General features: G+C 37.4%; 2 protein-coding genes across 3 annotated transcripts; both read right to left on the bottom strand.

Annotated features, from left to right (window-relative positions):
- Positions 1–341: 341 nt before the first annotated feature.
- On the bottom strand, positions 342–7,934 carry serpinf1 (serpin peptidase inhibitor, clade F (alpha-2 antiplasmin, pigment epithelium derived factor), member 1). Of its 2 annotated transcripts, none has more exons than XM_079834321.1 (8): positions 7,648–7,934; positions 6,552–6,615; positions 6,295–6,484; positions 6,024–6,179; positions 5,305–5,508; positions 4,871–5,010; positions 1,906–2,116; positions 342–1,802 (listed from the first exon to the last, which is right to left on the bottom strand). In XM_079834321.1, the coding sequence occupies exons 2-8, from the start codon at positions 6,612–6,614 to the stop codon at positions 1,543–1,545; spliced, it is 1,224 nt and encodes a 407-aa protein (XP_079690447.1). In that variant the 5' UTR covers position 6,615; positions 7,648–7,934; the 3' UTR covers positions 342–1,542. The 2 variants fall into 2 exon arrangements, with proteins under 2 accessions (XP_079690447.1, XP_079690448.1); XM_079834322.1 differs by having other exon boundaries at positions 6,552–7,291; positions 7,648–7,707.
- A 503-nt stretch (positions 7,935–8,437) lies between these two features.
- serpinf2a (serpin peptidase inhibitor, clade F (alpha-2 antiplasmin, pigment epithelium derived factor), member 2a) lies at positions 8,438–15,119 on the bottom strand. The gene is made up of 8 exons (XM_079834320.1): positions 14,486–15,119; positions 13,401–13,472; positions 13,084–13,276; positions 12,832–12,975; positions 12,519–12,707; positions 10,049–10,191; positions 9,721–9,925; positions 8,438–9,542 (listed from the first exon to the last, which is right to left on the bottom strand). Exons 2-8 carry the CDS (start codon positions 13,455–13,457, stop codon positions 9,097–9,099), a joined length of 1,377 nt encoding a protein of 458 aa, XP_079690446.1. The 5' UTR covers positions 13,458–13,472; positions 14,486–15,119; the 3' UTR covers positions 8,438–9,096.
- Positions 15,120–15,603: the final 484 nt, after the last annotated feature.

The following is a 15,603-nucleotide window of genomic DNA, read 5'->3' as shown; positions in this document are numbered from 1 at the left end:
ATCCTATTGGGTTTTTGTTGAGGGAACTAGTGGGATGCTAATTGCCGATTGGCCTACAAAGTGACATCATACCTGCACCACTCTATACGCATGCACATGACGTCACAGTTTTCAGAAATTAGCATTTTTGTAGTTTACATAGAGACAATAAATGGTATCGTTTTCAAAAACAAACTTTAAATTCCATTTTTAAAAATGTGCCTTTTCATGCCCCCAAAACGCTGTGGTGTAAATTAACTGCCAAAACACATAAAAGTTTTCCATTTATAGTTAAAAATGGTGTTGTGTAAACGGCCCCGTAATGTATTAGTAAATACTGAAATAAACATTAACTACGATTAATCAATGCATCACAAGTATTTTTTATTGTATGCTCATGTTAACAAATGAAACCTTATTGTAAACCGTTACTAAAATTATCTATTAAATCGATATACTGCATGTCATTATATTTACTGAACTTTCAACTAACTAAAGTCTTCAAAATTAAGCAGACTTGCAAGGTAGAAACCTTGAGCAGAACAAAAAAAATCTGGCTCATTTTGTAGTTGTATTGCACTAATGAAACTCCCCTATTCTTTGACGGCTGCAATTCAGCAAGTTCCTCTTCCAGTCTTTCCCATTCAAGTTACAGTTCAACATTGAGCGTGAAGCCAGAAGAACATAGATTATCTGTATTAAAGGTTGTCATGCCAACAGTGGCCACATTGGAAATACAGGGAGTGAGAGTCAGCTGCTGCACTAAAGTTTATTGGCCTTGCCTGCAGTGGTTTGAATGCTCACCAAAAAAATAAAAATACAAAATCTTCTTTATCCATCTTATACATTTCAGTTGTTCAAGCATTTGAATAAATGAAAATTCAAAGGACAAGAAGATACTGATTGCAAGTTTTTTTTTTATTTACTTTTTTTTATTTTAGCCAACATACTACACACATTAAGAATACTCTTGCTGGTAGTAAACATACATATGGGAACGTCAACTGAACTTAATTTGAGGTTAAGTTAAACATTGCTGAGGGACTGCTAATTAAAGTCATAAGGCAAATGTATCAAACACTCAAATAAAATGTTATACAGAAGATGATTGCCATTACTAAATGCATTTCATAAAAATTTCATAACCAATATAGCAGCTGTTAATACCAGAGGGATTTTTAGCAATTGCTAACATGTGAAAAGTTTCAAGTAGTGTCAAGATTTATGAGCGTGAAGTTATGCGTCAAAACTAATTTGGATTGCATGGCTAATATCCAGAACAGTCTATCCATAAAATGTCCTTAATGTAAAGCACAAGTGCGCCATATCATCATAAGTATAGCTTGACTGTGAATGTGTACACATAATGTTTGAGTTTGTATTGCATAAGCATGCTGGAAATGTCAAAATGGGCTCTGATGGTTTTGCTCCAAATGGCCATATAAGTGAAGATATGTAAAATATTTATTTTGTGTTAATAGACTTGGGCTAAAATGAGCTCATATAAAGTCGCTGGTCTCTCATTTGTTTGTTTTTGTGAATGTATGTGTGTGTCTGTCTGTCTCATACCCTTGTCAGGTCACTTGGGTTCAGCACTTTCCCAATGAAGAGAAGTGCCCCTGATGGCTCATCCCTAACTAAAAAGAGGAAAGGCCGGTCCACGCGGTACGTTAGAGCCAGCGATTGGCCTTTGGCAGTGGTGCTGGCATACTCTGCACCCTCTGGAGCCGTTTCCATGACTACCTTATGATGGACGCCATTTAACTTGACAGGCTGACTGGTGATTTTGATTAGGTCTGTCTCTGCCAACCATTCAGAGAGACCTGAAAAAGGAAAATGATTGGTAACTATTAACAGTAACAATTTTATAAGAAAACAAACTCATTTAGCCAGCAAAAAACTGTGGAATGGTGGTTGTCGTCTCACCCAGGTCAGAGAGGGAAAGCAACAGGTCTGTCTTGTAGCTGAGTTTGACAACAGGAAGTGTAAGCAGCACCTTCACTGCGTGGAGAGTATTGGAGAGGTCCTGGACAAATTCAGCTGTAAGTGCTTCCTCTATTAGAGTCAGATTCTTAGTCACCTCATCAGGCAAGAAGAAATACATGCTCACTCCGCCCTCCATAGGAACCTGGGCTATCTATATGAGAGACAGAGATGATGAGCAAATACCAAATTATAGATAGATAAAAGAAAAAAAAAAATTATAGATCCTATACATACTACATCTTTACCAATGTTTAGGTCCATTGACTTTCCTTAGGCTTACAAAAAATGCAAAATATCAGCAAATTTAAAAACAACTCATTAAGAGTGGTTACTGCTGTTTATAAATGACAAGGCCCACACCTCCAATTATAGCCAATATAGAAATCAAAATTTGAAAAAATTACTGTATATTTCTACATTTGCATTGGTAACGGAAAACATTTGCATGATGCTGCGTCGACACCACCGGTGTCAGTGAAATTCCATGATGATTTTAATACCATGATAACGTAGACTGGGTAAACCCAGCCTGATCTGCCGGCGATTTGATTTCGCCCTGCAACTCAGTCTGGAAACCTGTACATTCATTTCTACTGCTTCGGTTACACTTTTGCAGGAACCAATCACAGACTGGCTTATCCACCTGGCATGCTATTGGCGGGTTTAACACGATGACGGATAGAGAAGCGATGGGCCGTTGCCCATTAATCACACCTCTTGTGGTGTGATTGGTTGAAGGACCATCCAATAGCGTACAGAGTCATTAAATGTATGCTCGTTTATCACAACTCGTGCAGTAGAAATGCTCCCCAGACCAATGTTCAATTTTAAATTGAGCTTGGACGGGTGATAGCTAGACAAATGATAATGATTACTTGTGACAAAAACTTACTGAGTGCACCTTTAAAGTTGGCATGAAGCCTGCATCTGCTATATAACTCATTGTCACGGAGAGATGACAAAGGAGATGATTCAGGCCCCGCTCCAGCAGATCTACCACCATGACATACACTATTTTGTCAAATGTATTGGGATACCCCTCCAAATCATTGAATTCAGTGTTTCCAATCACTTCCATTACCACAGGTGTATAAAATCAAGCACCTAGACATTCTACAAACATTTGTGAAAGAACGGGTCGCTCTCAGGAGCTCAGTGAATTCAAGTATGGTACCGTGATAAACTAAACTAAACAAAAATTAAACACCTCTGATAGCCACCACGTTCAAGGATCAACAGAAATGTCTTTGACTGGCCACACTGCTCACCGCTGCAAAAACATGCTGCAAATAGAAACATTTGACATTCTCCAGAGCGCAAACACAAAAACACACTGGAGCGTTTGCCATATTTTGAGATGAGAGTTAAATGACCTTATGTCTCTAAGTACATAACATTACAATAATGATGAAAGTACACAACTTACAGAGTGCAGACTTGCACCACCTGACTGCAGATGATACATTTTTGGCATTGATTGTGCTGGCAGAGAAAAATGCATAAAGTCTGAGGATGTAAACAGCTCCAGGTAGAACATCATGGTTGCCGACATAGCGTAAACGCAGCATAAGCTTTTTTTTTTTTTGGTTGAGGAGACTTCCACAGAAGATATATGCATGTTTTAATATTTAGACCACTTCGATTATTGATTTCTATCAGGATGTGAAGAGAGTTAACCAGTATCACAAAAAGTGTTTATAAAAAAAATTGCCTACCCTACCTTCAAGCAAGACACTGCAGGGTCTTTTCTTCTACTGTGCGGTTGATAATATTCACTAACATTGTAATCGGAGTTTGCTATACATGCTGCTGCTGCTGTACAAAAGAACCTAGAACTGCTGTAAGCTCTTTTTAAATGCAGTATGTGAATAAAAAAGCGAAAGCCTATTTCACTTGACAAGTTCACAGGAATGCTTTGTATCCTCATGGCAACTATACATTGTCTGCTTGCTGCTGCATAAATGCAATATTGCATACTCGCTAGCTGCTAATATGCTTAGTAATTCACTCTAAGCATTAGAACATGACGGTTAACATGAAACCGTGTGTATGGTTTCTTTATAAGGAATTAGGCAGAGCACCCAATATGCATAGTGATACAGCATTAGAAAGACCTTTCACTTATCTTAGATGTTGAATTTCAGAAGATTTCTGAAAGCACACTGCAACTGCTACAGCAAATGCTGACCAGTATTTGAAGGTTGAGCAGCAAGCACATTGGCTACTGATATAGCAGGAACCAATCAGCTGTGCCCTATAGAGAATGATGTGATTGCAAGCAGATTGAGTTAAGGACCTATCAGCCTACGCCATCTAGTGTTTCATGACAGAATGTTGTAAATATATATCATCAAAGTTACTATGATTTGTGCTGTTATTGTGAGGAACAGACCAAATTTAAATTTGTTATCCATCAAAAATATTGACTTCAACCCTAGCGGTACAATCATTTTTACTTTCCCACATGTTCAAAAGTGGCATGTTCAGTACACAATACAATTGTGTGACGTTTGTGTGCAGTTTTATTGAATGTATGGAAACCTTATTGTATAGGTTTTGCTACTTAATATGTTTGAGCAAACCGTGATATATCAACTTTGAAAAGTTTGCGGTAAAACTTTTTTTTGTTTAAAAACACGTTTATAATGTTACAAAATAGTTCTATTTCAAATAAAAATCCATGAAAAAAATGATCATGTTTCTCACAAAAATATTAAGCAGCAAAAAATGCTTTGATAATAAAATCCATTATTAATAATAGAGCACCAATAATAATTGATACTAAATTATATTTTGTTATTTTGAGTTTGTGTTCAATAAAATAACTGCTGTGCTTAGATCCTGCCCTTTTTTCATCACTGCTGCAACCACCACTAGTGCACGTTAAAGCAACAGGTATTGGTACCGTGCAGCCAAGGTCAGGGTCAATCCCCATCTTCACTGGGTAATTCTCCTGCTCCATCATGGGAATTAGAGTTGCCGGTTCTCCATCTCTTTGGAAGTTCTCCATCTTATTAGTGTTGCTGAACCTAGTTATCCATTTACCTGCAAAAAGAGTCAATACAAAGCACTCATATCACTGCTGGGGGAAAGACATCATGTCTCCAAAACAGTTTGTCAAGATTATATTTCAATAACATTTTAGATGTCACAGCAATGTCACAATAAAACAATAGTTAATAAAAAATGTCACAATAAAAAGTGTCTTTTTTCAGGTTGGCCAAGCTACTATGCATTGCACATTTTCATGCTCCCATTAATTTTGCTATGAGTGGTCCATCTCCACCCCCTTCTATTGTCTGTATCAAAGAGCAAGAGAAAGAATCAGAGCCCAGTTACCCTTAAAGAAGGCTGCTCCCACAGGCAGCACAGCTGTGTTACGAGAAAGAGGGGAAGGAACAACTTGTTCCACTTTTCCGCCAGTCTGCTGTTTAAACCAATCATTAACAGTCTTGAGGTCCCGCGCTCCACCCGCAAGAGTTTGAGGCCGGACCCCATATTGCTTCTCTACACTGTTGAGGTATTCCAGCCTGAGACGAAGTTCTGAAACACACAGGGTTGAATGAAAACTTGCACGACTTTAGGGGCACATAAAACAAGAGTAAAGTTTTATTTTTTTGAGAATAGAGTCCATAATAAATAAATCCTTTATTCTCGTATTGCTACAACTTCGATCTTGTAATTTTGACTTGAATCTCACAATGGTTAGACTTTTTATAATTCTTTCTTTATTCTCAAAATATTATGTTTAATTTCATATTGCTAGACTTTAATTTCATATTTCTGCGGCTTTGATCTAATAAGCTATATTCTCAAAACATTACGACTTTAATCTCACAATTCTATGCCTTAATTTTCTAAATATTATGACTTTAATCTTGTATCGTTAAGATTTTGTCCTCATATTGCTTTATTCTTGCAATTTTAACTTTGTTCTCAAAATATTATAACTTTATTCTTGTAATCTTAGATTTTTTTTTGTTTATATGGCACTAAAATGCTGTTGTACTTCTCAACACACGCACAAAAACACCCATTAAAAAATTAAAAACACCCACTTCTAGCCAAAAGGATCCTTTCCGATGACTTGAAGCCCTTGGCAGATGCCCTGAGTGAAGAGAGAAGGTCTCTCAGCGTGTCATGGAGCTGACTGTCTTGCAGGGTGTGATAGCGGAGGGCCCTGTAAATCTGTTTCTCTGCCCGTTCGGATGCCCCTATGACAGATGACACCAAATTTAACATTGTTGATCTCAAGCCTTAAAAATTGGGTGATTGGCCCTGCAATAAAAAAAAAAAAGCATGACCATCCATAGTGGAGCAGAGCCTCACCCATTGAAAGCTGTGTGAATACTGCTGAGATACTCATGGGGGACAGGAAGACGCTGGCCTTGGGGTCGCGTGCTGCCAGCTGACGGAACAGGTTGTAGCCAAAATCAGAGGTTGCGGCAGCCAGCTTGGTGCGTGGCGTGGTAAAAAGGTCAACCACCTCTTCCTCACCTTCAGGATCCGCTGTATCTGTCTGTAGCAGGAGTGGACAGTTGCAGACAGTGGAATGGCAAAAGAAGAGAAAGTAACAGAGTACTTACCAACTGAGCCTGTGAGAAGGAGAAAAGACTCCATAAACCAAACAGCAGGACTACCTTCCTCATCCTGATAAATACAAAGATAGAAGGAATCAGTGATGGCTATTCCATGTTTTGTGACAGATGGAAAACTTCTCTTTTTGGTAATGCTAGTACAAGAACATAAGAAAAAACAATTAGAGAGTTGCTTATAATCTGGGGGAAAAATCAAATAAAAAAATAAACATTGACCCATGACACCAGTGTGTAGCAATACATTAAAAAAAAACAGGATTTGAACTGATTTGTATTAAACAAACTGACATACTAAACTAAATACCATAGATCCATTCAAAATAAATCTTACTTTATTCATAAAATGTTTTTTTTTAATAATATGTGTTTTAGATTTTTGTATATAAAGGATCTCCAAACATTTGCAATAAAAACTAAAAATATAATAAAAATATAAGTTAACCCCAGCTTTTGCTAACACTTTTAACTTCAGGCACATGTTCAAGAATTGTTCCTGCAACAGATTCCAACAAAGGCCTAAAACTTTCCCATGTTCCTTCAGCACATCTGGTTGCCATTACACTTTCTTGCTGAGTTCTTGTTCATCAATGGAAAAAAAATTCCTAACACTAATATTTTCACATTGATCTAAATGGCTCCCTCACTGCATCTGCCACGCAGTTAAAGAGCTGAGCGTTACTCCATATCCACTGGATAAGTCTGAGAGCTTCACATTCCAGACCTACAATCTGAAAAAAGACACATTTGTGAAACTTTGCATGCAGTAAAAAAAAAATTATAATAATAATAGGAGGGGGAAAAAAACCTTTAGGAGGAAAAATATGGAAATTAAAAGCTATAGCAGTTTTTGTTTACACTCCTCGGATTCCCAGTTCTTATCCCCAAAAGCAACCGAGATGTGTTATTTATTTACTTATAGCCTACAATATGCTGAATTAACAAACAACCAGATCAGTAACGTTCCTTATTAAAGAAGAGAAGAACTCTGCCGCTACAAAAACATTAATACATTTTACAATGTATATGAAATAACTGTCTGTTTCTACGATTACAGCACCTATGTTGATTTTTAAAAGGGTCTGACCTGTTTATTACTTCACTGTCGTCTCGTGCAGATTCTCAGCTCACAGCTGTTTTCGCCAACTGTGCTCGAGCAGATGCATCCAATAGTATCCAGCTGCAGCCCCCGCCCTTTGCTGACGCTAGAAGGTGGTCTAGGTTCTGAGGAGATAGTGGTGAGGATTGACTCGAATCCTTTCCGTTCACTGAACGATTTGTTCGGATTCGTACGTTGACCGCTCGTGACAATACAATTCAGTATTCGTGCATGAACAAAAACGTTTTCTTCTTTTAAAAAAAAACTTTAAAAATAGGACTACTTTTCTTCTTGCGGATTAAGTTATTAGGCTACTACATCAGGTCATAGGCTAATAAGGAACTTTAGCATTTTAAAAAAAAAAATCTCTCAGTTGGTTTATTTTTAGCGTTTTGTTACAGCTGTATAATATAAATAATAGCCTACTGAGAACATACTTCGATTACTATTTGATCAAATAAATAACATAGTAATTTTAGTTTAACATAGTTTTAATTATTTTGACAATGTAGTTTGATTTAGCTTCATAATATGTGACCCTGGACCACAAAACCATAGGGGTAATTATTTTGAAATTGAGATTTATACATAGTCTGAACGCTGCATAAAGCTTTCCATTTTGGTTTGTTACCAATAGATCGAATCTGAGGGTGCAAAAAAATCTAAATATTGAGAAAAATGCTTTTAAAGTTGTCCAAATGAAGTCCTTAGCTATGCGTATTACTACTAATAAAACATTTTTTATATATTTACGTTAGGAAATGTACAAAATATCTTTATGGGGCATGATCTTTATTGCACATGATTTTTGGCATAAAAGAAAAATCTATCATTTTGACCCATACAATGTAGGCTATTGTTGGCTATTGCCACAAATATACCCGTGTGACTTATGACTGGTTTTGTGGTCCAGGGTCACATATGTGCAATTCTTTATCTGTATGTGTTGTTATATAATTAGAAAGAAAACAAAACTATTGGGCTATATCAGGTTTGAATGGTCAGGTGATGCATTTATTACACAAGTCCCTAGAATATTTGATTATGATTGGTCTATTGTGGCATTTAGTGGTTAACTATTTCTAAATAATGGCCATTCCACAGCGTTAACACCCTATAAAATAATTTCAACTCAAATCAATTTTTCATGTCCATATATTTATTTGGCAAGTAGCCATGCAATAACTGAGAAAATGTAGTCAATCGATCATTATTGCAAAATGAACCCATGTCGGGCTCCTGAATACCGTCTTTTGCACTAGTGTCCGACTGACTATACATTATCCCTTACATAAACCTTAGTCAGGATAGATGCCATTATAAAACTCAATATGGCATCCATCAATCATAGGGCAGGCCATGAACAGCAACACCCTGCATTTCACATTACTGGGTGCAAAAGATGTACTGTTATATGGACAGATCCATCGTCTCCTTTTAGTTCCCATCCTCCATCTCCTGATGTCCAAGGAACTGCTGAGGAACTGTGTCCTTCCACATATTTAACATGTAACTAAGCATATTTTCCCTATGTGGACCGTCATTTAGTGTCCTGTCACTCAGGGGCACTTTGCTTGGCTTCATGCTGCTTTCAGTTTCAGTTTTTGGGTCATCGCTTTGTTCCGTTGATGCTCCAGGGTTCGGGTTGGTAACAATACCCAGGAAGAGAGGCGTGTAAGAGGCATCATCCACCAGTGCGAAGATGAATGGCATGTTAACTGCAAAAGTAGGAACGGTGCGTACTAGAGTGACAGCGGTCACGGCTGAAGCTTCGGCCCCCTCCTCGCTCAGCTCCATGCTTGAGGCATGCTGTACACCTGAAACCACTAATGCACCTGGTGCCATTCTGGATAAATCAGGCCCAGTAAACAGCATACCCAGACCTAAATGAAAGAGATGAGTGTGGGTGACAGTTCTGTTTTACTGAATTATTAACTCTCACTTCACAACAACATTGATCGACTTCAAGGACATCGCCTTATAAGGGCAGATTTTACCACATGATGGAAATCACAGCCAAAGTCAAATCGAGAACTAGATTTAGCTCCATTTTTATCTTACCCATGCTTGTGAGTGCTTGTTGCAGATCCTGCTTGTACTCAAGTTTGAATTTGGGTAGTTTCACATGCATGGACTTCTCACTTTGAAACTTTTTATACAGGTCCGATATGTTGAGCTTGGCAGCCACGTCTGACAGATTTCCATGCACTGGCATTGGCATTACCACCAGAAGACTCATGTTTCCTTGAAAAGGAAACCTTGCAACCTAAAGGCAATATGAATATCAAACCAAATCAAAAGTCTCTATTTACAGGCATTTGGCTAAATAAAAAAAATAATAATAATAAAATTCCAATAATGAAACAAAATTACAAAACAGCTAGATTACCTGTGTGCCATCATCTCTATCTACAAACATGCTGAGTGGATATTTGGATCCCATCATCATGTCCACTTTTACAGAGGTTTTTTTGTCAATGTAAAAGATATCTTTCACAGTGAACTTGGAATCAAAGCGGGATTGCCACTCTCCTAAGAGAAAGGACATCTTTATTTGCTTATTTTAAACATGATGTTGAATTCCTCATACATTTCCACTTACTTCTTTTTTAATTATTGGGTCAATTATTAATAAAAGTATCTTATAAAATCTTTAAAAATCTCAATTAAACATCTGTCAAGTTGTAAGACATTGTTTCATATGGCTTTTAAAAAGTAAACATTTAATGTCTGTAAAATGTCATATGGTGTAACCATCAAGGTAAAAGGTAATAACGTCTCAGGGTTCCTGAGATGGGAACAAGACGCTATGTCATTGCACGGATGGAACACCTTCAACGTGAGCCGGAGTCTGAAGCACGTTTACAATCGCTCCAGTCCAATTGGCCGACGGAGGTCAGATGACGAAGCTTAGCACAAGACCATAAAAGCGCACCTACATCATAGAATCCCCAGATTCTAATTGTGTGAATAAGCCACGAAGGCATACTTGAAAAATGGCAACATGACACAGCGCCTCGTTCCCATCTCAGGGAATCGGGTTACATGCGTAACCCTGAAACGTTCCCTTTCGGGAAAGTAGGTTGCGCTCCCCAAAGCAGACAAAGAGGTGATGAGTTTCATGCCACTGGCCTGAGCGGTGGACATAAATAATAAGGGCATGGACGGGACATAATCTATTCAACCTCTCCTGCTCTGATGAGTCAAATGGTGGAGGGGAGAAGACTTGAAGAACAATAGGATGAAATAGTGACAAAATTAATTTTAGAATGTAGTCCGGCCTAGGGTGCAATATCACCTTGACCAGCCCAGGGGCAAAATCAAGACAGGAGGAGGCAACTGACAGGGCCTGTAAATCCCCTAAGAGAAATTGTAGCTAGCAGAGCCATCTTAAGAGTCAGAAGCTTCTCTGAGATGACTCCAAAGGTTCAAAGGGAGCATCTCACAACCCTTAAACAATAGAGAGATTATATCTCTCTGGCACTGCACAGGAAGGACATGCTTCCCCACAGAACCCCATCAATGTTAATGTGGCAAGTCGAAATAGCGGCCACACACACCTTAGCAGGGTAGCAGGAGTGAGTCCTGCTGAGAGACGCTCTTGAAGAAACTCCAGTACTTCACCAACTGAACAGTCAACTGGGTTCAGGTGACGCTCTTTTCATCACACCCTGATGAAAAGAGATGCCATTTAAGAGCATAAAGTCTCACAGTAGAGGGAGCCCTAAACCTAGGAATGGTATCAACAACCTTAGAGAGACCAGAATCTATGAGCTGGCTCAGGGGCCAGACTCACTGCTTCCAAATCCCAAAAAGATTGTCCCCCAAACTTGGGACAGAAGATCCCTCCTGGCCTGAATCTCCTAAGGAGAGACACTAACAGAACGGGGCCACTAGTAGAAGGCGTACCCCGTCCTGATAGACCCTCGCCAGAACTCTCAGGAGCAGAGCGATCCTGGGCCTCAGCCCCTGCCATGACAAGATGTCTGCTTCCATGTTCAAATGCCCTGGAATATAGACTGCCCCAAGTGAGACCAGTCTGTTATTGGTCCGGAGCAGGAACTGCTGCACCAATCTGAACAGGGGGCAACAGGACCAACACATGGTAGTCCCTCAGATATGGGAAAAAGACTTTCTATTGCTAGAAATATAGCCCTCATCTTCCAAGCAATTAAAAGGCATATGAGATTATGGCTCTCCTAGAGACCATGAGCTGGACGGCCATCTGCTCCCCTGCAAAAGAGGTGTCCACTGTAATAATACTGCAACGGGAGAAAAAGAGAAAGCTTCCAGATCCAAAATGGAAAACAGAGTTGTGAGAAAGAGCTAGAGAAAGGGGAACACCCGAACCACGAGGCGCTAATGTCTGACTCTCATACGTGATGATGATGGTCTTGACAACGCACTACGCTTTCTCACTTGATCTAATTTCACACTTGCTTCAGACCCATAGTGTCAATGCAATTCAAAAAAATATTTTAAAAAGTATTATTTGAAAGTACTTTTTTATACAAATATAAATACATAAATTAAGTAATAATAATAATAATAACAATAAATAATAATTTTATGAAACTATTATAAGGTAACTTTTAAAGAATGTAATTCTTTTAAAGAGGCCTTTTCTTCATTATTATATCAGGACAGATATTTTACATTCTCCAAAAAAATCATTTTAATTTTAATTCTGAAATTAAAAACATGCTCATCGTTGAAAATGTGTATTCAAGTCACTGTATTTATATTTAATTTATTTCTAATAATAAATCAATACATCCAGATAATAATGAGCATTATGTTATTGACCCTTCTGTTATATGCATCTTATTTAAGTTATGACAGCTTAAATGCAGACCAACCTTTAAAATGAATGGCGTTAATCAACATTAGAGCAACATTAGGCGGAAGACCGGACATAAAGTTGGTTATGTGACCTTTGGTGGCTTCCTCCACCCAACGATTGACTTCTTCAATGGAGGTCAGATGTGCAGGTTCGGATTTGTACAGGTTCAAAGCTCTGTCCACAAAGTCCTGGTTCACCCTAAAACCTTCTCAAAGACAAAGGCAACTACAAAATCTTCAAAAAGCACAAGTAAGCTCAACAAAACTAAACCTCAAGCTCAAAATAATCTTTCAGCCAATCTTTCAAACCAAATGCCATCAGTTTTTCACCTGGTATGAGGTAGAGACGAGATGCCATCTTGACAGCCTTGGCAGTTAGTTGTTCTTTGAGACAACTCAAGGTTTCATGAAAGTTCGGCAGCTCTTTTGCCTGAAGGATTTCCAACAACTTATCTTCTGTCTTGTTCCTTGCACCTAATGATTTAAAAGGAATATAGACACAATCATAAAAACAACATCACATGTACAGTAAAGTATAAACTCACCTGTTTGCAATGATCTCTTGTGTTTGTGTATGCTCACCTAAAGCAAGCTCAGCAAGTGCAAGAGAAACACTCAGAGGTGATATGATTATATTCGGTTGCTCAGACCCAGGTTGTAGTTTTTCTAAAAGTGCCAATCCTAGTTTAGCCACTGCTCCCCCAACGGCTCGCTGAGCCTCCAGGCTTAAGACATCATTGCAGTTCCCTTTGCCATCATCTGTTTCATTAGAAGCCTGGATTGAAGAGAGGGCCAGAAAATATTGTAAATAGACAGTGTGCTTTTCAGTGCCATTTTTGAAATAAACAATGTAGATGAGTAAGATTTGGCGAGAAATTGAATATCTCAGAGTTTCTTACCACCAGTCCAGACCTAAAGAAACAGAGCAATATAAGCACACAAAGACAGTGCTTCATGTTCTTACTTTTGGCCTGGAAAACACAAAACAGATCAAATAATATTATCTTCAGATGTTTTTACACCACAATAATTAGCAACATCATTGTATGTGATTTCAGCTACACACAAAGTATCCAGGGACAGCCAAATGTGCACAAAGGTAAAGATCTCGCCCCTATAAATAATGTAACATTAAACTTATGTAATAACAAAATGTATGTAAAAGACTTGAAAGGGATTTAAACAACTAAATGACAACTGTATGCCATGACTGTCTATTGTTATGTAGTAGCATTATGCATTGTGCATATTTAGTCATTTCTTGTATATTTACGCATGAATTGTTATTTATGTTTTCGGCAAGAACTGCAACATAAATAAATGTGGATGCATTGTTGCTATTTTTGAATTTGCATGCCAAGTGTTAGTGCTTGTTTGAAAATCCGTTAAAGGTTTCTCAGAAACAAAAACACACATGGTACGTCACAGTGAATAATAAAATGCCCAAGCCAGCAGTGATTTAACTGAAAAAAAAGAGTATTTTGTTTGAACTTACTAATGGAAATCCTGGTATTTACTGCAGTGTACTAAATGTTTAATAATATAATATTGTATAATATAAAATAATACTGTAGAATTTTAATAGCCTATAAGATAATATTTTCAGTTTACTTGCAAAATTCAGGACTAAAGTGTCAATGTTTGTGTGTATATCTTCATAAAATAAAAAGATGTTTTCAAAAATATTTGCATGTCATAAAAATCATACGATTACACATGCTACAGCTTAAAATGTTAATTTAAAACTTTTTGTTGACACTTTTATGTAAATTATGATTTAAAAAATAAGTAATAGAGATAGTTTAGCAAAATGTACTATGCAAAAACAGATTTCCGCATTTCCCATAGCTATTGAGTGTCCCAGCCTAGAAATGTTCTACCATGCATGCCTGTGTTTCAGGTGATTTATGAGTAAGCCGCATATTACTAGATGCAAAATCTAGGCAACTGACACCGTGTTTTAAAAAAATCTTTATAAACTTACCAAAATTTTGACAGGAAAGTGGTGATAAATACAGGGAGAGTGAATGATGTAGATCCAGAACAGATGACTGGAGTAGAATGCTCTCAGACACTGTGCTGCTGGTTAATGTTTCATCATCCACTGACTTCTGTCACCATTTAGTTTTAAATGTAAATATTAATATATGTGATCCTGGGTCAAGGAGCCCACCAAATCACCACCAAAATAGATATTATTCAGTTTATGATAGAAACCCAAAACTGTAATATCACACGAGAAAGAAAGTACAAACAATAATTCAGTTGTTTGTTAAATGAGGTTGCATCCAAGGACATAAACAATGTAAAAAAAATAATTATATTTTCAATTATATGAAAAAGAAATGACCAAACAAAAGGTATTGCACTGAATTACTTGTTAATTCCCTGACCATGAACAATGAACAAACAAACAACAATTATTTAATTATCATTATTACATTTATATAAATTGATCATCTCTAGCTAAATGTTATTGTCTTTTGTGTGATTATACATATCTAATACTTTGAAGTGACAAACCATTTATTGCAAAGTTTCTAGATGTTATTAAATTCTATCACAATTGCACTACTAGAATTTGTAATGTTTGCAAGTAGTTTCAAAAGCCTCAAATGGACTTTATTTGCCCAGTGTACCCTGTACTGTTCCAACTGTCCACCTACACAAAACCTTGAATTCTTACTCCCGCCCCTTAGACTCAATGCCCACCATACTAATCTAAAACAAGGCCTCAACCTGCAAAAAGTCATTAATGGTTATTAAATAATTCTTAACTTTTGGTAGTTATATCAATAACGCAATGAATAAAATCTTGAAATGATCACAAATATATTACTGTACTATTTTAAAAATATAATAACATACAAAATAAATAAGAGAATCTTAATGATCTGTAATTGATGCTTATATGAACAATGTTCATCAACAGGTCCCTTTCAGAACCCACCATACAACAGTATTGTAACTAGTGCAAACTCCCAATAGCTGCATGTGTGATTTTAGCTATGCTAAAATAGTTAAACATGGTCACTGAAAATGTTATGCACTACGTAAGAGTCTAGAGGGCGCCAAAGCGAAACAAATAGATATCTGAAAATG

This window comes from Gobio gobio (genome assembly GCF_949357685.1).
Source record: "Gobio gobio genome assembly, chromosome: 14".
Classification (NCBI taxonomy): Eukaryota; Metazoa; Chordata; class Actinopteri; order Cypriniformes; family Gobionidae; genus Gobio; species Gobio gobio.
This window is presented reverse-complemented; position numbering and strand designations above follow the sequence as displayed.